This window comes from Hemiscyllium ocellatum, chromosome 14 (genome assembly GCF_020745735.1).
Source record: "Hemiscyllium ocellatum isolate sHemOce1 chromosome 14, sHemOce1.pat.X.cur, whole genome shotgun sequence".
NCBI lineage: Eukaryota > Metazoa > Chordata > Chondrichthyes > Orectolobiformes > Hemiscylliidae > Hemiscyllium > Hemiscyllium ocellatum.
Window position 1 is genome coordinate 41,681,022 of NC_083414.1, and position 25,626 is coordinate 41,706,647.

The following is a 25,626-nucleotide window of genomic DNA, read 5'->3' on the forward strand; positions in this document are numbered from 1 at the left end:
CAACTATTTACAACTCCTTTCTTTTAAACCTTTTTTTAAACCTTCCATTCTACAATACTGATCCGATAAATTCCTTCTTAAATTTATGGTAATTTACTTTCAAACCCAGTTGTTGTCTTCAGATGTCGAACTTTCTCTGTCGATTCCTCTAGGTCGGCTTTGATCTTCTGCTACACAAATTTCTTAGGGACAGGTACCTTTCAGAGAGCAATTCGGCTAGCAGTCTGGACATGTTGGTGCTCTTGCAGCTCTCCCCTTAACTGTTCAAAATATCTGGTTTTAGACCCTCAAACATCGGACCATTTCATTGGTTTGATGCCTTCCAAACAGTGAAAATCAAATTCGATTAGATTTTGGTATCTGGGACATAATTTAAACTGATTGGCTGAATTTGAATTTGTTCTTCTTCCATGCAATGCAATTCCAGCTATGTGTTTCAACCAAATGTCACATTTTAAATTGTTCAGCATAGTCTGTGCTTTCAGCCAGTCCTTGCTAGTTTCCTCTCTCTCTCTTAAATATATATTATACTCTTACACCTTCATAACACCCCCCCTTAAGAAAAAATGAACAATCATAATGAAAAGATGGCTTGATATTTCCAAATTAGTCAATGAAATAAAACTAAAAAGTTGTTAAAAAGAAGGTTAAAAGAGAAATTGGACAGGCTAAATGAATGGGCTAGAAAATGACAGATAGAATATGAAGTGAACGTGTGAATTTATGCACTTTGGTCAATTTGGTAGATTGGTAATTTTCTCTGTCTGGTAGGTCTAAAATCAAGGGACATAATCTTTAAAATAAAGGGTAAGCTAAATCGGATTGAGGTGACAAGGAATTACATCACTCAGGTAATGGAGTGTTGCCTGGTATGGAAGGTGCGAGCTATGAAGACAGGTTGAGTAGGTTAGGTTTATTTTCACTAGAAAAAAAGGAGATCGAGGGGGGACCTGATTGAGGTTTACAAAATCATGAAGGGTATAGACAGTGTGGATAGAGACAGGCTTTTTTCCAGGGTGAAGGATTCAATAATGAGAGGTCATGCTTTCAAGGTGAGAGGTGGAAAGTTTAAGGTGGACACACGCAGCAAGTCCTTCAAACAGAGGGTGATGAGCGTTTGGAATGTGTTGCCAGCAGAGGTGGTAGAGGCAGGCACAGTAGATTCATTTAAGATGCGTCTGGACAGATGTATGAGTAGGTGGGGAGCAGAGGGATACAAATGTTTAGGAATTGACTGACAGGTTTAGACAGTACATTTGGATCGGCTCAGGCTTGGACGGCTGAAGGGCCTGTTCCTGGGCTGTAGATTTTCTTTGTTCTTTTTAGCTTCTCCAGCTGAGAGCTGTGGAAGCTCAATCGCTGAATGAGTTCAAGACAGATTTCTGGAGACTAATTCCATTAAGGCTTTTGGAGACAGTGAGGAAAATGGCATTAAGATAGAAGATCAGCCATGATGTAATTGAACAGCTGAGCAAGCTTGATGGGTTTAATAGTCCATTCTGTTCTCATATTCCTATATTCCAGCACATTTAATTTTCTCCCTGCCAAAAGCCTGCCTGATGTATGTTCGAAAATCCAACATAAAAATGAAACTTCAAGGAAACTAGGGAGAAAGGGAGTCCAAAAAGCTGGATAAATTTGCAGTAAGTGATTTTTTTTAAAATTTTGAACATCTTTGCTTCTTAAGATACCAGCAAAAGCCAAGAAAGACTGAAATGTCTTTGACTGCAATGCTTACAAACATTTCATTTTAGGTGCTACCCATTACTTAGATCTCAAGAGTATATTAATTTTTCCCTTTTTTACATATCGCGTAGCAACCATTAAGACACAGTTCGTTTATGGTTAGTTGCTTTTCTTCTGCAAAAGGTGTTCTGATATAACGCCAATATAATGGACTTCTCATATGATATCTCATATAATTCTAAAATTACAAAGTTTTGTGCTGTACAGTACATTACTTCCCAAAGTCCAGTGGCATACACTGTTGACTCAACATGCTGCTGACTTCCCTACTTTTGTTGTCAAGGAGTACTCTACTGAGACAGAAGATATGGAAATGGTTTCTGATTGATTTTCAGTGTTAGTGGAGATGTACCCTAGTTAGCATCAATAATTTTAAGTGTGAGAAGAAGGGACCAAAATGTTACAATATTACCAAAAGTTACTAAAAAGTTAAAAATTGTCATTTTTTTCTGACATATGCATAAAGTACATAGCACAGAAACAGGTTCTTTGGTTTAACGGGTCCACAGTGATCTTTATGTTCCACATAAGTCTCCTCTCATCATACTTTTTAAAACCAGAAACATTAAACATTATTGGCTACTATTCCGATTTTATAAGCAAGAGCTTTACTTAAAATGTAAATGTTTACCTGCTCACAAATTGCACCAGTCATAGTTATAGGGAATGGCCTAATAGTGCCTCGTCCCAAACTTTCTCTTTTTCTTTGAGTACTGAAAAGACGCAGTTCTTTCTTTTCTTCTTCATCAAGTGAATTGCAGTAACGCACCTGGCAATGTACCGTATGATAATTATAGGAAAATTAAAAAGGAACATCATGCCCAGTTCTAAAATCATTTTTAACTCAGTCTCGCTTGTAATGGGTCTCAGAGCAACTTGATCAGTGACAACAGAGAAATTCCCAGCCCAGTCTATGTAGTTGACCTAATTGGATGGTAAGTAGTTTTATTTAAATTTTTAAAAAATCATGTCTTGACATAAAAACAAAATTAGCAATATTCATCACTTTTTACAAAACTCTTCAAAGCACTTTCCTAGACTTTTAGACAGTAGCAATAATTTACATACATATTCCAATATACACTGTGTGAGTTATGTTAGGTTGAAATTTTAAAAATGGGGATGGGTAGGGTTACTGAATTTTATTCACTTGTAATATTTACGATATTTTGTTTCTAATTACTTTGACAGAAAATTTAGTGACATTTGTAACTTTTGCAATATGCAACTATTTTATGTTTGATAGTTCTTCTTAAATCAAAAGTACAGATGTCAAGTACCTAAAATTCAGCAATTGGATCTTTATGAGGCTTGTGAATTTTACCACGGTAATGCTCCAAAATTACTTTATCCTGCTGAATTTTGGATATAATGGAACAATGTTAGTAATGCCACAACATCAAATTCTGTGGTTTCCATTTTTCCATCTAAGCCTAATTATTTTAAAGGCATCAGAGCCCGCTCAGCATGACAGAAATTCCTGATTGAGAGGAAATCGAACTCAAATTGCTCATTAAAATTTGCAGCCATATCTTCTGATTCACTGCAAACACTAAATGAGGGAAGATAAAATTACAGTGTTGTTTAAGATGCCTCTCCCTACATTCAACTTTACCTTCTGAAAACACATTTTAAAGAGAATTACTGAACAAGCAGTTGATGATGGCACAATGGGCCTCCTAACGGGAATCCAACACTTCATGATAAACATATTGGAGGAACAGGAAAAACAGGAGGCAAAAAACAAGTTGTCTCAACTAGACAATGCTAAAGAGAAGTAAGAATATGCTAGTAGTACTATCAGGCATGGAACTATAGACAAAAGCACACTTTGAGACCTTTCACAGGAGAAAGCTGAAATGTGTTGCTGGTTAAAGCACAGCAGGTTAGGCAGCATCCAAGGAACAGGAAATTCGACGTTTCGAGCATTAGCCCTTCATCAGGAATGAGGAGAGTGTGCCAGGCAGGCTAAGATAAAAGGTAGGGAGGAGGGACTTGGGGGAGGGGCGATTGAGATGTGATAGGTGGAAGGAGGTCATGGTGAGGGTGATAGGCCGGAGTGGGGTGGGGGCGGAGAGGTCAGGAAGAAGATTGCAGGTTAGGAGGGCGGTGCTGAGTTGAGGGAACCGACCGAGACAAGGTGGGGGGAGGGGAAATGAGGAAACTGGAGAAATCTGAGTTCATTCCTTGTGGTTGGAGGGTTCCCAGGCGGAAGATGAGGCGCTCCTCCTCCAGCCGTCGTGTTGTTATGTTCTGCCGGTGGAGGAGTCCAAGGACCTGCATGTCCTCGGTGGAGTGGGAGGGAGAGTTAAAGTGTTGAGCCACGGGGTGGTTGGGTTGGTTGGTCCGGGCGTCCCAGAGGTGTTCTCTGAAGCGTTCTGCAAGTAAGCGGCCCATCTCCCCAATATAGAGGAGGCCACATCGGGTGCAGCGGATGCAATAGATGATGTGTGTGGAGGTACAGGTGAACTTGTGGCGGATATGGAAGGATCCCTTGGGGCCTTGGAGGGAAGTGAGGGAGGAGGTGTGGGCGCAAGTTTTACATTTCCTGCGGTTGCAGGGGAAGGTGCCGGGAGTGGAGGTTGGGTTGGTGGGGGTGTGGACCTGACGAGGGAGTCACGAAGGGAGTGGTCTTTGCGGAACGCTGATAGGGGAAGGGAGGGAAATATATCCCTGGTGGTGGGGTCCGTTTGGAGGTGGCGGAAATGACGGCGGATGATACGTTGTATACGGAGATTGGTGGGGTGGTAGGTGAGAACCAGTGGGGTTCTGTCTTGGTGGCGGTTGGAGGAGCGGGGCTCAAGGGCGGAGGAGCGGGAAGTGGAGGAGATGCGGTGGAGGGCATCGTCGATCACGTTTGGGGGGAATCTGCGGTCCTTGAAGAAGGAGGCCATCTGGGCTGTGCGGTGTTGGAACTGGTCCTCCTGGGAGCAGATGCCTGTCCCCTTTAGTCCAAGAACTCCCCACCTACGTTCGGGACACCACCCACGCCCTCCACCTCCTCCAGGATTTTCGCTTCCCCGGTCCCCAACGCCTTATTTTCACGATGGACATCCAGTCCCTGTACACCTCCATCCTCCATCACGAAGGACTCAAAGCCCTCCGCTTCTTCCTTTCCCGCTGCACCAACCAGTACCCTTCCACTGACACCCTCCTTCGACTGACTGAACTGGTCCTCACCCTGAATAACCTTTTTTCAATCCTCCCACTTCCTCCAAACTAAAGGAGTTGCCATGGGCACCCGCATGGGCCCCAGCTATGCCTGTCTCTTCGTAGGATATGTGAACAGTCCATCTTCCGCAACTACACTGGCACCACCCCCCACCTTTTCCTCCGCTACATTGATGACTGTATCGGCGCTGCCTCGTGCTCCCACGAGGAGGTTGAACAGTTCATCAACTTTACTAACACCTTCCATCCCGACCTCAAATTCACCTGGACTGTCTCAGACTCCTCCCTCCCCTTCCTAGACATTTCCATTTCTATCTCGGGCGACCGACTCAACACAGACATCTACTATAAACCGACTGACTCCCACAGCTACCTGGACTACACCTCCTCCCACCCTGCCCCCTGTAAAAACTCCATCCCATATTCCCAATTCCTTCCGCCGCATCTGTTCCCAGGAGGACCAGTTCCCTCCCCCCACCTTGTCTCAGTCGGTTCCCTCAACTCAGCACCGCCCTCCTAACCTGCAATCTTCTTCCTGACCTCTCCGCCCCCACCCCACTCCGGCCTAACACCCTCACCTTGACCTCCTTCCACGCATCACATCTCCATCGCCCCTCTCCCAAGTCCCTCCTCCCTACCTTTTATCTTAGCCTGCCTGGCGCACTCTCCTCATTCCTGATGAAGGGCTTATGCCCGAAACGTCGAATTTCCTGTTCCTTGGATGCTGCCTAACCTGCTGTGCTTTAACCAGCAACACATTTTCAGCTGTGATCTCCAGCATCTGCAGACCTCATTTTTTACCTTTCACAGGAGCTCTGCCTCAGAAGGCTTTTCTTCAGTCATAATGTTTTGACAGAGCTCTTATCCCTTGCTGTTTTCTATGCATCACTGCATAACGAAAGTCAACAATTTTTCCTTCACCAAGACAGCTCACAGTTTATACAATGATAAGTTTCCTGTCAAGGTGACTTGGAAGATGATATTTTTATAACTGCCAATTCTCCAGGTTATGGGGATTGTTGAATTAACTTACTAGGATAATTGTCGTAACTTATTTAAATGCAAAGTGTCCAATCAATCACCGTATACTGGAAACTCACACAATATGCTTTGTTCATCCAGTTTGTCATTTTACTTCAACATCAGGAAGGCTAAGGCTCATGAGAGATACCTGTTACTGATGTAACTCACTGTTTAGGAACTTTGCAGGAACCAACTCACCTCCTGTTTCGCCAGTGGCTGTCCAGTATCTACAAGGCACAAGTCAGGAGTGTGTTGGAATACTGTCCACTTTTCTAAATGCAACTTCATTTACACTTAAGAAGCTTGATACCTTCCATGACAAACCAATCCATTTGAATGGCATCCCACCCACTAACTTCAACATTCTTTCCCCTTACTACCAACATACATGGAAGCATTTAGAAAATGCACTTGACAACACTTTTCAAATTCCTGACCTCTGCTGACCAGAAGAACAAAGTCAGAATATGCTGGAACACCACACCTACAAATTTCCCTCCATATCACACACTTCCTGACTGACAATCATATTGCTATTCTTCTACTATTGCTGGGATAAAATGTGGGAGGCCCTACACCCCAACAGTTGCAGTGGTTCAAGAAGGCAGCTCATCGCCAAATTCTCCAGGGCACACAGGAATGAACAATACATGATTGTTCAATCAGCATCATGCACATTGCATAAATGAAAAACTAAACTACATGATGCCTCTTTGTAGGTCTACCAGTGCTGCATAGTAGTACCATTTGGAAATGCAAACAAAGAAGAAGACAGGTAAGAAAGCAACTGGAATGCTTAAGGGAAAATTCTACTATCTGAATAGGTTGGGAAATGGAGGAATGCATAGAAAACAGCAAGTGCTAGAGCTCCGTTGCAGCTTCAGAACTGAAACAATCCTCCTGTGACAGCAATAGTGCTCAGCAGTCTCACAATAGTGGTAGCATGATGTATGTTTCATACTGAAAAGTAGACAGCCCTAGAAATCCTGGTGGAATTATCTCCCTTGAGTTTTAAGACACTGCATGCAGAACACAGGATCTTGAAACACAGTAGTTCAAAGGTACATTACATGCTTTTTATAATGTTATCTCATAATGCATTGGATAGCATGCATAAAAGTGATTGCATGTACATGTGACAATTACCTCATTGTCATGTGGTGGTAGTTGATGTAGCAGTTGTTTGATTCTATATTTTTCTCCAGGGCTGTTAACGTATGGAACCTTATCTTCTGGGAGACAGTTATAGTATTGGTGAACCTGCACATAGCAATGTGGTTAGTTAGGAGAAATGTAGAACTTAATTTCTGTACTAGTAGCAAAAAAAATCATGTTTTTAGATATCATTAAATTTTAACAATAATTAGAGAGAGAGTTGGAAATAAATAAATCAGATGACAAAAAATATTTGAAATTTACAGTAAGTTCATTTCAGTGATATTTCAAAAGACACCACATTGTGTTTTAAACAAAATATCAACCTGCCTTTTCTTAATTCAAAAGACTTAATGTCTACAATGTACTTTTATCATTTTTTGTTTTTATTTGTGGTTTCTAGCATTTGTAATTTTTCACAATCTCTTTGAAAGTCTTTGCTCCCCCCCTCCCGCCAATGAATGTCTCTTGATAGTTATACAGCATATGACTAAAACTACAGTCATCCAACTCAAAGGATAAAGTGCACACTCACATTTTTGTATAAAAATCTTTGTCACAATCATGTTTTGGAGAGCATACTGTTATTTAGGGTAGTTGATTAGTTTTGTACAATATATTTCATTCGCCACAAATGTATTTTGTTATTGTTTTCAAAATATTATATGGTTAGAGCATTTTGATTTTATGCTTTATTATCAAAAATAATTCATCTTGTTAGAACATTTTCAGAATATGATCATTTCAGGTTCCCACTTCTTGATTGATACAAACTATTTTCTCCTGGTAGTGAAATAGCAACACACTTTCATTTAAATACTAAAAGCCTCGCTGAGTTTGGAAAAGGATAAAACAAAGCCAAATTACAACATCTGAATCACATAAAGCATTTTCATTCCTACTAACAAAACAGATAAAATTTCAAGAACGAATTGTACTTTGTTTGCAAAATAAGATTACATCTTCTGCAAATAGTCTCTTCAGTTTGATTGCAGTTTTATAAATATTTCTTATCCACTTGTTTATAAGGTTTTTATAATTTCTATTGATACTTCTTTTGTCTGCTCTGCAGTTGAATTTAAAAGATGTAGACAAACAGAAATTGCGAACGTAAGGCATGTGCTTAACAACATGCTCTAACTGAAAAAAACATGCAGTTTAATTTATTCTAATCCACAGAGTTTAACTGAAAATTGCAGGCACGATCGTAATATGTAATTGTTCTCCTACTGACACTAGCTATAATTAAATCAAGCTGCGCTACAGAAAGTAGTGCTGTTTCTTCAACTGGCATTTGCTATGATTAAGGATAACACATATTACAAGTTTTCCATTTACCACTCCTTGAAAATGTTTACATAACCAATGGCAAATCTGAGGTTACACCTTAAATGATTTATTGAGATTTTCACCAAAAGGTGACATTAAAATTATTGTAAAAACCTGTAATTACCTTGAAAATGACCTGTATTCCTGTTTTACTTGGACATGTTTAGGTCCACAGTTCAGCTTCTGTATCCCTAATGTTTTTGACTTGACATTACTGGATTGTGCAACAACTATGAGCAATATTACAGCATCATGAAGAAAATGGGTTGCTATGTGCAGAAGCAATTATAGTAATACACTGATAACAAAAAATTCCACAGTTAAAAGAATGAGAACATGATTTTATAGCACCACAAAACATTCTCCATTTAGTAACTTATAGAATGGGCCAAGTGATTCTGGAGACTGCAGATTAACAAATTAATTGTACATTTCAGGTTCAAACAAATGGCATTGGAAAAACGGAATTGGTGACCTGTAAAAGAGTCACACGGCATTGTTATCTATGTCAACATTTGTTGCTTATCCCTAACTGCTTTTGAGAAGATAGTGACCATTTATGAATCACTGCAATTCCACATGAATTTCAGTCAGGTGAGATGCTTTTCCCGGATGGCAGCAAGCTTCTTGAGTGTTGTGAGAACTGCACTTATGCAGGCAAGTAGAATTTTCCATCTCACTCCTGACTTGTATCTTTAACGGACTTAATGGGATTTTAAAAGTCAGGAGGTGAGTTACTTATTGCAGAATTCCAAGCTTGCTTGCTCAAGGCTTCAGTATGTATGGTTAATCCAACTTAGTTTCTAGTCAATAGTAACCACAGGATGTTGATCTTGAGGATTTATTAAAGGTAATGCCATTGAATGTCAAGGAATGATTGTTAGATCCTCCCTCATTGAAGCTGGTCATTACTAAACACTTGTGTGGTGCAAATGCAATTCACCACTTATTACCCTGGAAAGGTTAGTCAAGTTTTGCTTCAGTCTGAAAAGTCATTGACAGATGTTGGACATTATGCAATCATAAGCATGTATCCCCATTTCTAATCTTATGATGGAAGGAAAGCCATTGATAAAGAAGCTGAACATGATTGGGCCTAGTACACTAGACTGAAAAACTCTTACTGTGCTGTGTATAATTCCAACTGATGGAGAAATTTTCACTGACTCCCATTTACTCCAGTTTTCCTTGATGCCAAACTTAGTCAAATGCTGCTGTCAGGTTCCCACCTCAAGTTTGGCTTGCTCATCATCATATGTATGAATGATATACTGAGGCTTGTAAGCAGGTGATTGCTGAGTGAGTGTCGCTTGATAGCATGATCAGTAACATATTCCATCACTTCCTTAATAATTAAGAGTAAATTGATGGGGTAGTAATTGGCTGGCTTGGGTTTACCCTGTGATATATGCATGGGGCATACTTGGGCAATATTTTCTATTGCCAGGTTGATGCTGGTGTCATAATACTTGGGTAGGGGTACAACTAGTTCTGGACCACAAGTCTTTGGTACCATCACTAGAATGCTGTACGGCTCCATAAGCTTTTACAGTATCCAGTGTTTTCAGTCATTTCTTGATATCATCTTGTGTGAATCAAATTGGTTGAAATCTGTCGTCTATGATGGTCGGGATCTCTAGATGAGGCTGAGGTGGATCATTCACTTGGTACTTCTGGCTGAAGATGGTTGCAAATGTAAATCCTTGTCTTTGCAGTAATGTGCTGCATACTCCCATTAGAATAGAATATGCTCAACATTCTTAGAGATCCTCTCCACTTTGAGCCAGCAGTTTGTGGTGTTGATGGTAACCATGATGTGGAGAGGCTGGTTTTGGACTCGGGTGGACAAATTCATAAGTCACACAACACCAGGTTATAGTCCAACAGATTTATTTGAAATCACAAGCTTTTGGAGCGCTACATCATCGTCAAGTGAAGTGACTAGTCAAGTAAATTTTCCCTTTTTGTTGTTTCCCTCACAATTTGCCGCAGGTCCAGTCTAACAGCTATGTCACCTAGAACTCATCCAGCTCGGTCAGTAGTGGTGCTATCAAACAACTATTAGTGCTGGACTTTGAAGTGCTTCACCCAGAGTACATTCTGTGCCCTAGGCATTCTTGTGCTTCCTCTAAGTGGTGTTCCACATCTGTTGAAGGAAAAGGTAGCAGGGAGTAATCAACAGGTGATTTCTTTGTTTATTTTTGGCCTGATGCTATGAGATGTCACAGGGGCCTGAGTCAACATTGAGTACTCCATGAAAGTGACTATGTTGGGCTGTTGCTTGACTAGTGTCTGTGACAATATTCCCAAATTTGGCACAAGGCCTCAGATTTTAGCAAGGAGGAATTTGCAAGGTTGACGGGGCTGTGTGTGTTATCATTTCCAGCACTTTGGTTGATGTTGGGCAGCCTGTTCAGGTCACTCTCCTAAATAGATGGTAATTTTCATAGAATCCCCACAGTGTTTAAACAGGCCATTTGGCCCAACAAGTCCACATCGACCCTCCAAAGAGTAACCCACCCAGACCCACTTCCCTACCCTATTACTCTACATTTACCCCTGACCAATGCACCTAATCTACACATCTCTGAACAGTACGGGCAATTTAGCATGGCTAATTCACCTAACCTGCACATCTTTGAATTATGGAAGGAAACTAGAGTAGACATGGGGAGAACGTGCAATTTTCATAAATATATCATAATGGTGGAGTGGATATGCAGGACAATGAGGTCACACATTGTGGTTGAATACAATTCTGTTGATGACAGCCTACAGAGATTCGTAAATGCCAGTTTTGACTTGTTAGTTACTAAATTTATTCAATTTAGCAAAATGATCACACCAAACAACAAGATGGAGGGTGTCCTCAATGTGAATATGGGACTTTGTATTGATAGTGGCTGTGTGGTTGTCACTCCTAGCAATACTTTCATACATAGAAGCACCTGCAACAGGAAGTTTGATGAGGAAGGGGTTGAATAGTTTTGGATAGTTTTCAACCTCTTGTTGAATACTTGATCAGTTACTGCAGAGCCAGTTTGGTAGCTGCGTCCTTCAGGACTTGGCTCAGTCGGTCAGTAGTTGTATTGTTAACTGACTCTTTCAGAGCACATTCTGTTGTCTTGCCACACTCAGTCGTTCTTTCAAATGGTATTCAACATAGAGGAATAGTGGGGAGGCAAGGTGGTAATCAGCAAGTGATAGATTAAAGGTTGGATTTGAAGAAAATTTGTTTCAGGATTACCTCTCGTGCCATATGTCAATATAGAAATTGAGAAATATATGGAAGCTGGAGGGATGGTGCATGAGGAAATTCCTTGGATATTAAAGTTGTATGTATAGAATGGATAAGCTACCCTTAACAGGACTGGAACCAAAGTCCTCTCTTGGACAGCAAGTGATGGGTGATGGGGAAAGAAAACCAATATTGCACATTATAGTACAGCATCTGGATGAAGCACTTTAGGTATGGTCATGATAATAACATGGAGAAATATGGCAGCAGAAAGAACAAGATGAGGAAGGAAAGAAGAAAACAAATGTGAAAAAAGAGATGTAAGAAAAATAAAAGAAAAATAAGGTAAATAACAAAGAGTGAACCAAAAGAGGTTAAAAATCAAGATTGCAAAACGAAGGCAGGTCTGAGTCATATGTGAATACATATATATTCAGGTTAAAATTGGTGAGCTATAAGCACTGCCATGTTCAAGATTTTCCATACAAATGATGGAAGAATAGGCTTCACATTGGATTTTTAAGGAGCATGTGTTATCCCAACAACTAAAGTGAAGGGCTGAGATGGCAAAGTGCCAATGACCTAGCAGTGACGTTGTGACTGTAAACATGCAAGTTATTAACCTACCATAAAAATAGAAAAAAAAATCTATTGTACTACAAACCCTTGATATTTTCTTAGCTTTAAGCAAGGTGGAAACTGGGCGCAAACTGACAAGAAATCCTTTTCTCATCGAGGAAGGCTTCAAAAACAGTCATAATTTTTAAGGGAAAGACTGCAAAGGCTTTTGCTGAGTTAAAGAGGTTAGAAATGCATTTTGTTTATGATAATTAAGATGATCCACTAATGTAGACTAATCTGGTACTATTTTACTATATATTATTTTACATTGTTACAATAAGAAATTGTATGGATCAAATTATGGGAAATCTGGTCATAATGTCTATTTTTCATGTTTACTTTATTGTGAAACAAATAGCTTAATGACTTGTATCTAGCCTTATCTCTCCAAACAGTCAATTAGACCCTTTTTTGGAAAGATTGAAGAAATAAAGCCACAGAAATCATGAATATAGTTCAGGTCATAAAGAGCTACTATTAGAAAATTATAAATCTTGTTATTTTACAATTAGATAAGTGGAAGTTTAAGTCAACAAAGGCAAGATGTTCAGAAGGTTAAAAGGACCTGAATGAAGCCATAGAAACTGAGAAACTATCTGTGATAAATACAAATTTATAATTGGCACAACCTGCTATGGCAGGCACAACATAACTGTATTAGCAGATAAAGGGTTTACAATAGTAAGACTGGGAATTTGTAAATCAGACGTGTAGACTAATAAACTAGTGAATAAGAGACCAAATCTAAGCAGGAAACTTGAAAATTTAATTTAGTTTAAACGAATTGCATATAAAAAAAGTCAATAAAAGTGACATGACACTTGTCGATTATCATTAAACTCCAAATGATTTACTGACATCCTTTAAAGAAAGTACCCCCTGCCCTTACTAGCTCTGATTTATATGTGACTCCAGCTGCACACAAACATGGTTGATTCCTAACTACCCATTGAAGTGACACAGCAAGCTACACAGATGTATTAAAGTAACCAAGATGAATAATAAATGCCAAACTAGTGACACCCACACCTACAGTATGAATAAAAGAGCATGTTTAGTTGCAAAATATTTCAGAGGGAGAATATGAGAAGAGGGAGGAGGGTGACAATATTAATCAGAATATATTAAACAGAATATAAGGATGACATAAGTAGTGATATAAAAGCTCAGTTTATTTTGTAAAAATTAATAATAAGAAGGAAACTGTAATTCAGCTGGTATTATAGACTACTGAACTGTGGCAACGATACTTGCAAAGTGCAACTTGTGTGTGACCATCTTAATAGAATCCTTTGAAGAAATAATGATATGCATTCATAAAGGAAATGAAAAGATCATCCCACAAATGGATTACAAAAGGCATTTTATAAAGTGCCACACATAAAAGGTTTTGATAAAATTAAGGTATGTGTCACTGAAAGAACACTGTATAACTGGAAGTTGCCTGAATAACAGAAAACAACATTCAAGCATAAAACTAAGCATATATAAATTTGTAATTCCTATTTAGAAAGATAGTTATTGGTAATGATGAAATAAACCAGATGACCAGTGAGAACTAATTAGTAGTATGCATTAAGTCCAAAAGTTAATTACAAAAGAATACTTACTTGAGTAGAATTACCTAAACTACTTACACATACACATAAATGGAATAGAATAACATGGTATTTCACATGCGTACCTGTACTTTTTCTGGTTAGTGCAAAACAAATTAAAATTCAATATCCACACAATTTTATAATGTGCATTTTAAGACAATGATCAATTGCTCCAAACTGTAGTCAAACATTAGCTCTCAGTTTACAGTTGTGACATCTTAGCCCACACATGTCTTTCTTTACCAGATAACTATGTTTTTCTGCTGCTTTCATTGGTTTAAGCTATCTTGCTTTGTAGTCAGCCTATACCAATTCCTTAAGGCTGTTTCAATGGCTTACTAAGTTAAAATCACCAAAACTTTCCATTCTTGCTTTATATAACTTCCATCAGCTACAACATAATTTCTTTGAACATCTCTCCTCATTATGCTCAAGAAAAGGCTTTTGACCATCTGTCTTCTTTAGACTTTAAAGCAATTAGACTCCACATGTGGAATTGTATAAAATTAACTAAAGTTACTGCTTAACTCCTTTGCTTTTGTTAGTTTTGTGTAAATCTGATTAACTAGAATGACAATTATGTTTTATTCTCACTATGACAGGTCTTCAATAAATTTAAAGTCATTTGTGTTCTCAAGCTTCAATATTTAAAGGAATGCTATTACAGTTGTTGATGTAATACAGACATCCTCGAGAAAAAAAAAATTCAATAACAGAAATACATTTTGACTTAATTTAGTATCTGCTACACTCAGTGACTTTCAAGAGGTTAATATTAACTAAATTAACCAGTGTTTGGAATTGACAGTCCACTTATCAACAGCACTGATACTGAACAAACATTAAGTTAGTACTTTTTTTTATTCTTGGGATATGGGGTTCATTAGCAATGCCACTTTTTGTTGCCAATCTCTAATTGTCCTTAAGAAGTGCGTGCGTGCAAGTGGTGGTGGTGGCAAGTAGCAAACTGTCTTCTTTAACCACTGCAGTGCATCTGGTGAAAACGTTCCTATAGTGCAATTAGGGATAGAGTTCCAGGGTTTTAATTGAACAACAGCAAAACAAAGGCAATACTTGGCTTCAATCAAATCAATTAAATGGCTAACATGTAGCTGGGATTAAAGTTTGTATATTCCCCTCATCTGTTGTAAAAAAATTAATACTTAATTGAAATGAGCTGTATTAATATTGATATGACAGTGCAACGTGGTCGCAATATGCAGAATAACAAGTTCACTCATTTAATGTCATTCTAGTTGTTTGGTGATAAATAAGAGTATGAATAAAAAGACACAAACCGAAATTGCTGGAAAAACTTAGCAGATCTGTCAGCATCTGAAAATAGAAAGCAGCATTGACCTTTCAAGTCCAATGACTCTTCTTCAGAATTTCTGAAGACTGGTCACTGGAATCGAAACATTAACTCTGTTTTCTCTCAAATGAAGCTGCAAGGCCTGCTGCATTTCTCCAGCAATTTTTGTTTCAGATCTTCAGTATCCACAGTCCTTTGTTTTATTTATATGAATGAAAAGAGATAGGTGGGCAATTAAAATTCAGAGAATGACTCCATGTCTGTCATTAACATGAACCTTTATCATACCAATGGCTTAAACAGAATTCTAAACTTGAAACTCAATCAAAAGACCAGTGATGTGCAAACATGACAACAGGCATGAAATTTGAGGAGGATATTAGTGATGATGGATATTAGATTTGTCCAGAACTTCACATTATTTCACTTTTTAAGTGTTGTATAGTAAAGAAGTAAAAGACTAGATTTCCCTGCCTGGATGCTGGACAAACCTGCATCAAGTGAAGAAGTCTCTCACATAGAAGTTCTGTTCCCATTGTAGGTGGTTTGAAACAACAGATTAAATTAAGTGAGTTACAAGTCCTGACATTGATGATTTCATTGCAGAATTAGGCATTTTCAAATAATTGCAATTTTGGAGTTAGCCCACTTTATGAATGATGGTTCAGGCCTGTTCAAAAAGTGTTGTGAATCATGGGGAATCCTAGTTTGGACTCAAGATCCTTCAACAGGTAAGTGGAAAATGTGTTGACACCATACAGTATTACAAAAAGACATGTAAAATTAAATATGTTTTTAATACAAAGGCTAGTGACAGAGCTTTGTTATTAAAAGGTAAGTGACCATGCATTTGACCAACACTGTGGATGTGGAAATGTCTTCAGATATATCAGAACATATTTTCTGATTGATAGAGTGCGCTTCAATACACAGCAATTGTGATAATCAGATATGATTGTGTCAAATGTTCCATGACTTAATCTTTTCATTGTATGACAGTTTAGATCCTTTTTAACAACTTTAAAACTTGGGTGGGGATCCAAGATGGCAGCATCCTGTTAGGATTGCGTTTGCTGGGCTCTGTGCTGCAACACTGACCCACAGAGCCAGGACCCATCCCAAACACTTTACTGTGAGTAAAAACACAGTAAAGGAGGTAGAAACCTGAAAAGGTTGACTTACCTTTGTCCTTACAACTGGAGAATGCCGAAGAAAGGAGGAAGCTCACCCAGGGCTGGGGCCACAGCCTAACCCTCTGAAGCCGCGGGCTTTCTTACTCACCAGCGGGTTGAGGAGTTGGCCAAATCTCGTGAGGTGCTGGGGAGGCAGATCCAGGAAAAAAATCAAGGAGAAGCTGGCTCTTGTATCTGCTATGCTGCAAGACCTGTGATAAAGGACCAATGAGTTTGAGCACTGGGCTGCAGGGGTAGAGGCAGAGACTGACTCCAAGAGCTGGATTGAAGCCCTGCAAACACAGGTCCATGGTCCGTTGGATCAGGTAGACAATCTCGAAAACAGGGACAGAAGAACAAACTTGTGTGTTTTTGGCATACTGAAGGGGATGGAAAGTGAGCGGCCAGTGGGGTTCTTTGAGAATGGTTCCTTGGTTTGGAGGTTGAGAAGGGAAGGATAACAATTGAAAGAGCCCAACGGATCGTGGCACGAAAGCCTGGTGTGGATCAGCATCCACGCCCTGTCCTGGTGAGATTTCATCATTATAAAGAAAAGCAGAGGGTCATGGAAGCCTCTCGAGTCCAGGGGAGGGATTCGAAGGCATTGGTATGTGGTGGCTCCAGGGTCATGTTTTCAGACTTCTTGGCGGCAATGGTCCGTAAAAGGAATCCTATGATGGCGTCAAGAGGAGATTGAGAGCGCTTGAGATCCAAAATTCTTTAAGATATCCAGCAGTGCTTCGGATCAATCATAATGGATCCACACAATTGTTTGACTCGTCAGGGAAAGCAAAGAACTTTGTGGACACATCGACTTAAGTCGAATGGCCAAATAGGCTTGGAGGACAGAGCTGTTGGGGTTTGCTCTTCTGTAAAAAGGACTTGGTGGAATCTCCTTTCTGATAATAAGTTGCGTGAAATGATGTCAGGGGATGGATAGAGTATTTGTGCACAATCCTTTATCTGAAATGCTCAGGACCAGCTAGTTTTCGGAATTTAGAATTTTTTCGAATTTCGGCATAAATGACAGTTTGATGGTGAAATTTATAAAACTCTTACTGGAGGAGCACACTCACTAAGTAAAACGGGACCTTGAAGCAGAATCGAGGTCTGCCGGTCCTGGGCCACGGCCTCCACGTCGCATCTGAGCGATACGCATTGAGTCGGTGTCCACTTGGGTTAACTGTTTGCATGCTAAACAACCTTGTTAATGAGAAAACAAATTTCACAAAAAAAAAACCTTTGGACTTTGGAGCTTTTTGGATTTTGGGATTTCAGATAAAGGATTGTCTATCCATATTTATCTTTAATCTCTAAGTTATGTTAAGGGATGGGTGACATATTTATTTTTAGTGTATTTGTTTATAGTACTAATCTTGCTTTTGGGTGTTTGTTTTTTCTCTACCAGGTGGTCGGTATACGTGGCGTGACCCGAGCTGATAGGAGTTGAGAGGGCAGTTGGGATGGTTAGTAGGGTTGTAGGATGCATAGGTACCCTCTTTGAATGGTGGGTAAATTCCTCCAATCAGTGTCTTTGGTGATTTTTTTTGTTTTTCTATTTTTGTTGTACATAGTTTTTGTAAGTTTTGCAGATTTGTTGGCTGTAGTTATTTTAATCTGTGTAGCTTTTGGGTTCTATGGATCCTTTTGCATTAAAGTCAGCAATATGTCGTTCGGGTTCTTCCTCTCTGGACTCTAAATGGTGCTATAGAAGGTTATGGCTAAGGATGCGTTTAAGTGGTGTACCTGGAATAATAAGGGGAGTCATTCACCTGTCAAGAGGCAGAAGGTACTTTTCAGCCTTAGAAGGGAGAGGGTGGGATGTTGCCTTATTACAAGAAACACACTTGGATGATGCAGAGCATTTGAAGCTGCAACAGAATGGGTATGACCGGTTTTATTTTTCATCTTTCAATACGACGAGTAGAGGAGTGGCCATTTTAGTTAGAAAGAATCTCCCATTTAAGTTATTAGAGTGCATTAAAGACACATATGGGAGATTTGTAATCCTTAAAGCTTTGATACATGGGGAAGAATAAGGAATCTTAAATGTTTACTGTCCCCTGGCTCACCCCCTTAAATTCTTGACAGATGCACATTCTAGAATGGTTAACCTTGCATCTAAACATATCATTTTGGAGGGGATTTCAACTGTCTCATAGACTTGCTGATATCTTCTTTGTGATCTAAACAATTAAGGGATCTGTGTGGTGAATTGGGGTTGGTAGATATTTGGAGGCACCTTCACCCTACAGGCAGGGACTTCACATTCTTTTAAAACCCACATAAATGCCATACCAGGATTAATCGTTTTCTGACCTCCGCAGGACATCTGGGCTCGGTGTTGTCATATACAATTGGCAATATCACTATTTCTAATTACGTCCCAGTCTATTTAATGGTGATAGGCTTGAGGCACTGGCGACTGGACCACTTCATCCACAAGGATAGCAAGTTTATTGAATTCTTTTCTGCTGAGTTCAGGGCTTTTTTAGATATTAATTCAGTCTCAGCCAGTAGCCCATCCATTCTTTGAGAAACAGCTAACGCCTATGCTAGAGGGTTAGTTAGTTCCTATTCAGGAAGAAGCGACAGACGGTTGAACAGCAATGCATGCTCGAGGCATATTTGAAAGTAGCTGAAAATGCATATCTTGACAGGCCCTCACTGGTTAAACTGCAGAGGATCCTGGCACTTTGGCCTACACTGAACTCCATATTCTCACAGACAGCCAAGAGGGAGCTTATATTTGCAAGTCAAAGGCTGTTTGAGCATGGGAATAAGCTGAGCAAGTATCTAGCATATCTTGTTAGGAAAAAGAGTGCCCCCTAGGCCATTACTTCGATCAGAGACGACATTGGAAATTGGATCTACGATTCTAAAAGGATTAAAGCAACATTCTGGAAATTTTACTCTGAATTATACCAATGTGAAAGCTGTGACAGTGGGCGGTTAGGATGGAGTCTTCTTTTTAAGAATTTAGACGTTCTGGGAGAGAACCTTGAACAAGAGTGTCTTCTCAATGTCCCATTCTCAGAGCAAGAGATGCAGGAGGCTGTGAGGCAGCTCCAGAATGGAAAGGCACCGGGTCCTGACTGGCTTCTCAGTGAGTTCTATAAGGAATTTATAAGTATATTGTCAGTGCTGATGCTTAGTATGTTTAAGGACTCACACAGTCGTGGCCTCCTCCCACCATCTCCTAACAGAGGCAAACATCTCTCGGATTCTTAAAAAACGCAAGGCCCCGGAGGACAGTGCTTTCTATAGACCCATTTCACTCCTGAATGTCCACTTCAAGATCCTATCCAAGACTCTGGCATTAAGGATAGAAACAGTACTGCCATCATTGAGGAGGAGGACCAGACGAGGTTCATCAAAGGTCGCAGATCGATGGATAATATCAGGAGATTACTTAACGTGATCCAAGCATGTCAACAGTGATTGGTACAGGCCTTAGACGTGGAAAAGGCATTTGAGAGAATCAAGTGGCCATATCTTTTCCATACTTTGAGTGACCTTCATCAGGTGGATGGAGGTTTTGTATACTGATCCTCTTGCTGTGGTCCTCACCAATGGTGTACGATCAAGCAATTTTAATATTTGTAGGGGCAGTCAACAGAGCTGTCCCTCGTCACAATTTCTTCACAATGATGATTGAATTGCTGACGGAGGCAGGGATCCCAATATAATTGCTCCAGAAGTGGGAGCAAAATCACTTAAGATCGCATTGTATGCAGATGATGTTCTTGCCTTCTTGTCAAACCCAGCAGTTTCAGTGCCACATCTGATACAATGCATCAATCTATTTGGTGCCTTCTTGGGTTAGAAGATCAATTTTGCGAAGTCACTGGCCATGCTCATGGGTGGTCTCCGGACAGTGTCTGATCCTGAGGGTGGATGGTCGCAGGAGGGCTTTTTCTACTTAGGTATATTTATTATTCCCATTTTTGATTAGCTATTTAAAACCAATTTTGCCATTTTTTTTCAGAATCAAGCAGGACCTTTGTAGACGGAAGGCGCTTCCGATCTCTTGGTTAGGTTGGATAGCCCTCATTAAAATGAACATTCCACCCCGCCTAATGTATCCTATGTGAATGCTTCCTCTGCTTTATACTAAACAAATATTTAGATGACTGAGCAGCTGGTTTAGTTCTTTTAGCTGGTATCGCAAGCGGCACTTAATTAAATTGACTAAATTGCAGTTACCTTACAGACTTGAGAGGAGTGGACCTCCCACATATCATTTAAGCTCGCTGCTATCTTTAGTGACTGACTGGGCTTGGGGTGACCCTCACTCACTTTGGTTGGACATTGAAGCAGTTCAAGCAAGATGCTCCCTTATTAGCCTGCTGATCTTAGACAAAATGAGAACAGTTAAGGAGTATTGCCATAGCCCAAAAGTCATCAACACTGTCAAGATGTGGAGGGCAATGCGTCATGGTGATGGCAATATTGCCAAAACATCATTTTTTACACCCATAGTCAGTTTGCCGGGCTTTCAGCCAGGGATGATGGACACTGGGTTTAAACTATGAGCATCTAGGAGTGTGCCATGCCTGGGTGATTTATTTGAAGGGGACATATTGATGTCCTTTGACCAGCAGCTCAGAAATATGAATTGCCCAGTAGGGACATCTTTCGTTTCTTTCAAATGAGAAACTTCATACAAAAAGAGGTCAGATTTCCAACTGATCCTTTTAGGTCCGACATGGAGAAGAGGATGTTGTGTATTGAGGATACATTATCTGTTAGCAACACTTAGCATCTATTGGGAGAGGGTCCCTCGGACGAGATCAAACAGCTCTGTAAGGTATGGGAGAGGGAGTTGGACACTGAGATTTCTTCTGAAATATGGGAGGATATCTGGAAAAATGCAAGGAGAATCTCGACTTGCAACAGGACCCATGCTTTGCAATTGAAGATTCTCCACAGAGTTCATCTGGCCTCAAACAGCCTCGCTAAATTTAAAGCGGGAGCATCTCCAATGTGTCCTAAATGTAAAGTGAGCACGGGCACGCTTACTCATTCTCTTTAGCCCTGCCACAGACTGTGGGCATACTGGAGGGCTGTGATAGGTGAAATAGAGAAGGCTTTGGGGTCAGAGGTGGAGATGGACTTGGTTTCTCTTCTTCTTGGCTTTGTTAATTCACTTTCATTAGATGCACACAAAAAAAGGCTTTTCAGTATCCTCACCTTCTGTGCCAGAAAGAACAATCTATTAGGGTGGGTGTTGGAAAATCTCCCGGGGCTGGCATTAGCTAGTCATGGAGCACATTCCCTTGGACTTTCTTATGAGTATGCTGCAGCATAAAACTGAGAATTTCTACAAGATGTGGCGGTCCATTTTGGACTACCTGGGTACAGATTTGTTTGCCGTACTAATCACTGCCTTTATATAGCCATGGCAATTCTATATAATGAATCTGGTATCCAGAGGGGAGGAACTACGAACATATGAATATGTATAAACTTCTGTGCTCGATGATCGGGGGCTATTGCTGAGCTGTGTTATGGTTATTATCATCATTATTATTATTGTTAAGACTTCTCTTCTTTAGTTTAGTTATTAGTTGATATTTATTTATGTAATCAGCAAATTTGTTTTTTAATATTACTTTGAATTGTTTGGTTTTGTATTTGTTGTAATATTCAAAAAATTAAAAATATATTGAAAAAACTTGGATAGAGAGCTAATCTTTTCAATGACTTCAAAGGCATTAAATTATTCAGCTGCAAAAGTGTTGCTTATATAGTAGTGCATTGGCATCCCAACATGAATGTTTGGCTGAACTCTAAACCACATTAATGGGATTCAGCTCAGCAGGGGTTATTGATACAGCTGTTAAAGGGGCTGTCTACTTTTTATCCTAACACTTCTATAACCATTTAATAAATATGATTTTAAAAAATGTATGATTGCTTATCTTGAAACTTTTATGACCAATAATTGGTCATAAAGTGATTATTATCTCGTTAGTGCAATAATTACCTCAAAGACAATCCAAAATAATTACAGGGAATTTCAGACATATCTACAAAATTGAGTTGATAACCAAGCAAATGTAGGCATGCCTTCTAACGAACCCAACTTAGAATCTGCCTACTTCTCTTCTACTTTGGGAGACTGTGGCTCTGACTTCAGCCCTCCCCGATTTTGAGGGATGATAATACTGGACACCGAGAAGGCAGGATGAACACATGAAGAAAAGGTATGACTGCTGGTTTCCATCTCAAATGGAAAAATCAGACCTTTATTTCTGTATTTAAGTAGGGGATAAATTTGACCCAGGTAACTAAAACTTCATTACCTACATATTAATACCAGATATTACTACAGAAAACAAGTTAACCATTGAGTTGAAGTAGCAAATGTACAGCAGTAGATTTAGCCTCATGCTAATAAATCAGATGATGTAAATCTCTGTGATATAGCTAACTTATAATTCTAAAAGATCCTTGCAAGTCCAACTATGAGTGAATATTAAAGTAAAATTCAAAAGAATCTGGGTAGAGTATGGAGATAAGACATTAAATTTACAAATATTAAAGAGTGCGTGGGAGAAGTTTTAAGGTTATTTAAACAGGTATATGTAAAAATACCTTGGGTAGACACACCACCAACTTGAAACCTGTTAAACTTGGAGGTAACTCTAAAGAAAGAAGTATGTATAGGCAGAGATAAGGCTTACTGGATTTCTATATAATCCATTTTCTCAGATTCAATGGCCATTCCTGTAAGCCAAGGATGCATTTGAATACCAGCAAGACTACCAGACAATTCCTGCTCTGAATTCTAGCTGCTGAATGTATAGCATGCCACTTTATAATTCGCCAATTTTCTCAAGCAGACTGAACATTCACTCTTGCCAGACTGGGACACAGACTTTGAACTAACATGTGTTGCATTTACATAAAACAGATAAATGAACAGTAAGCATTGTTACACTTTGAAGTATAAACAATATATCACTTCCCTCCTGTTGATTAGATCTATTTTACATTGAATAATGTGCCCTATTTGGTCCTTTCACAAACTAGATGGTATAGTAGCCATGGGGAAGTTTAGAGGAGAACTATGAGAATGATTCTTTCAGTAAACAACCATAGTTACTCAGTCAGTCTTAAGAAACCTTCAGAGATGGGGATAATCTGATTGAAGTTTACAAAATAAAGGTCAGAATTGTATGCCCTTTGATAGATTACTTCAATTTGACTGAAAAGGGAGACAACAAGAGTTTAAACTAGATAAATGTAAATATTAAAACTATTTAGATACCTTTATTTATTTTCCTGTATTCTTAATCATAGACTGAAATGGGGGGAAAAGCTGTTTTAAAAACTAAAGATTATTGAAGGATTGGCAATGGAGAGAGGATTGTCTGACTGGCAGACAGCAGAGAGTAGGAACAAAAGGGACCTTTCTCAGGATGGCGATTAGTGTGTCTGGTTGGGACCACAACCACAATTATACATTAATGATCTGGAAAAAGGAAATGAAGGATTTGCTGCAACGTTTGCAGATGACGCAAAGATGGATAGAAAGACAGGTAGCGCTGAAAAAGCAGGGAGACTGCAGAGGGACTGACTAGAAGGGTGGGCAATGAAGTGGCAGGTTGAATATAATATATAGGACAGTGTGCGGTTATGCACTTTGGCAGGAAGAATAGAAGTGTAGACTATTTTTTAAATGGTGAAAGGCTTCAGAAATTTGAAGCATAAAGAAATCTAGGTATTTTAGTTCAAGATTCCTTTAAGGTTAACAAGCAGGTTCAGTTGCCAGTTTGGAAGGCAAATGCAATGTTAGCATTTTGAGAGGAGCAGTTGAGGACTCTGGGTGAGGTTAAGAAGAATGAGGAGAAATCTCATTGAAACTCTCAAAATACTGAGAGGCCTAGAAAGAGTGGATGTGGAGAAGATGGACTCACAAGTAGGAGACACTAGGACCCAAGGGCACAGTTTTGGCAGTGACATGGTTTATACCAGCTCAACGTTTGAGAACTATGGAGGAGTTCTAGTCTAAGGCGGCAATCTTTTGGCATCATACATCAATTATTGATAATAGGTCTTCATTTTTAAAAGATAATGATTGCTAATTTTATCAGACTGGATGCATTAGAGTTATCATCCTATGGATAACATGCTCTTCTACATAAAATAGTATTGATATTCAGAATTGACAGTTTCAGTTATCCTGAGATTTAACTTTTTTCATTGAATGTCAGTTCAGACATTCATTCCAATGCTTTAAAGCTTGGAAAAATGTAGAGTTCCTTCAGTGGGTCTTTAGGTTATGTATCTCTACAAAAGAGAGATGAACTAGTTGGCATAAGATGGTATGATATGGAAGGTAAGTGAACTCACAGATAACACTGGTCTATGTTATCTTAGGGACTGCTTTTAATTATTTCAGAGAAGTCTCCAGAATAATTTTCCCTCAGGAGCCCTAGATTTTACTCTGTCACTTTCCACTCCAAGAAGATTCCAATGGCTTGGGGCAGAGGAATGGGGAGAGATAGGCTGGTCCTTTCCTGCTTATCATTTTTCTATGTTTTACAAGCCTGTGCTTTCAAAATTCTAATAGAATTGCATGTGCAAGTGGAACTGAGGTTAACAGTATACTGGATGTCTTAAGATATTTATAATTATGTCATAAATCTAGGTAACTGTTTTTGTATTTTGTGCAATAAACTTCTGTTCTGTTAAAAGAAATTCTGCATCCTCATATGGCTATGTTTCAGTAATGACCATATTAACAAAAATTTTTTAAATTGTGATCTTTCAGGTCAGTTTTCATTCTGTGATTAGACTCATCTAGTAGTACCATCAGCTCGTATCAAAAACAGAGTGAGGCATTTAAATTATATTGGTCAGAACAGAGAGTAAATAATTTTAATTTCTATATTTCAAAAGGGAGGTAATTGCATTTGACAGTGTCCAAAAAAAGTGTTCAAAGGGAACTCAACAGATTGTTTGCTGAACTGTTGAAGTAAAGGCCTCATTAAGACACAATCACAGAATGATAGAATCCCTACAGTGTGGAAGCAAGCCATTCAGCCAATTGAGTCCAAACCAGGTCTCTGAAGAGCATCTCACCCAGACCCATCCCCTTACCCTATTTCTATAACCCGCATTTCCCATGGTTAACCCACTTAGCCTGCACATCCTTGGACACTATGGGCAATTTAGCATGGCTAATCCGCCTAACCTACATATCTTTGGAATGTGAAAGGAAACCAGAGCACCCATGCAGACACAGGG

General features: G+C 39.4%; 1 protein-coding gene across 4 annotated transcripts in view; it reads right to left on the reverse strand.

The window, feature by feature from the left end:
• The window catches only part of prickle2b (prickle homolog 2b), a 259,851-nt gene that overhangs the window by 38,419 nt on the left and 195,806 nt on the right, over nt 1-25,626 (reverse strand). For all 4 annotated transcript variants that reach the window (XM_060835197.1, XM_060835198.1, XM_060835200.1 and 1 more), the window contains 2 exons: nt 7,087-7,200; nt 2,378-2,515 (listed from right to left, as the gene is read on the reverse strand). In XM_060835197.1, the coding sequence (XP_060691180.1) occupies nt 2,378-2,515; nt 7,087-7,200 (252 nt within the window). The remainder of the gene's footprint in view (nt 1-2,377; nt 2,516-7,086; nt 7,201-25,626) is intronic.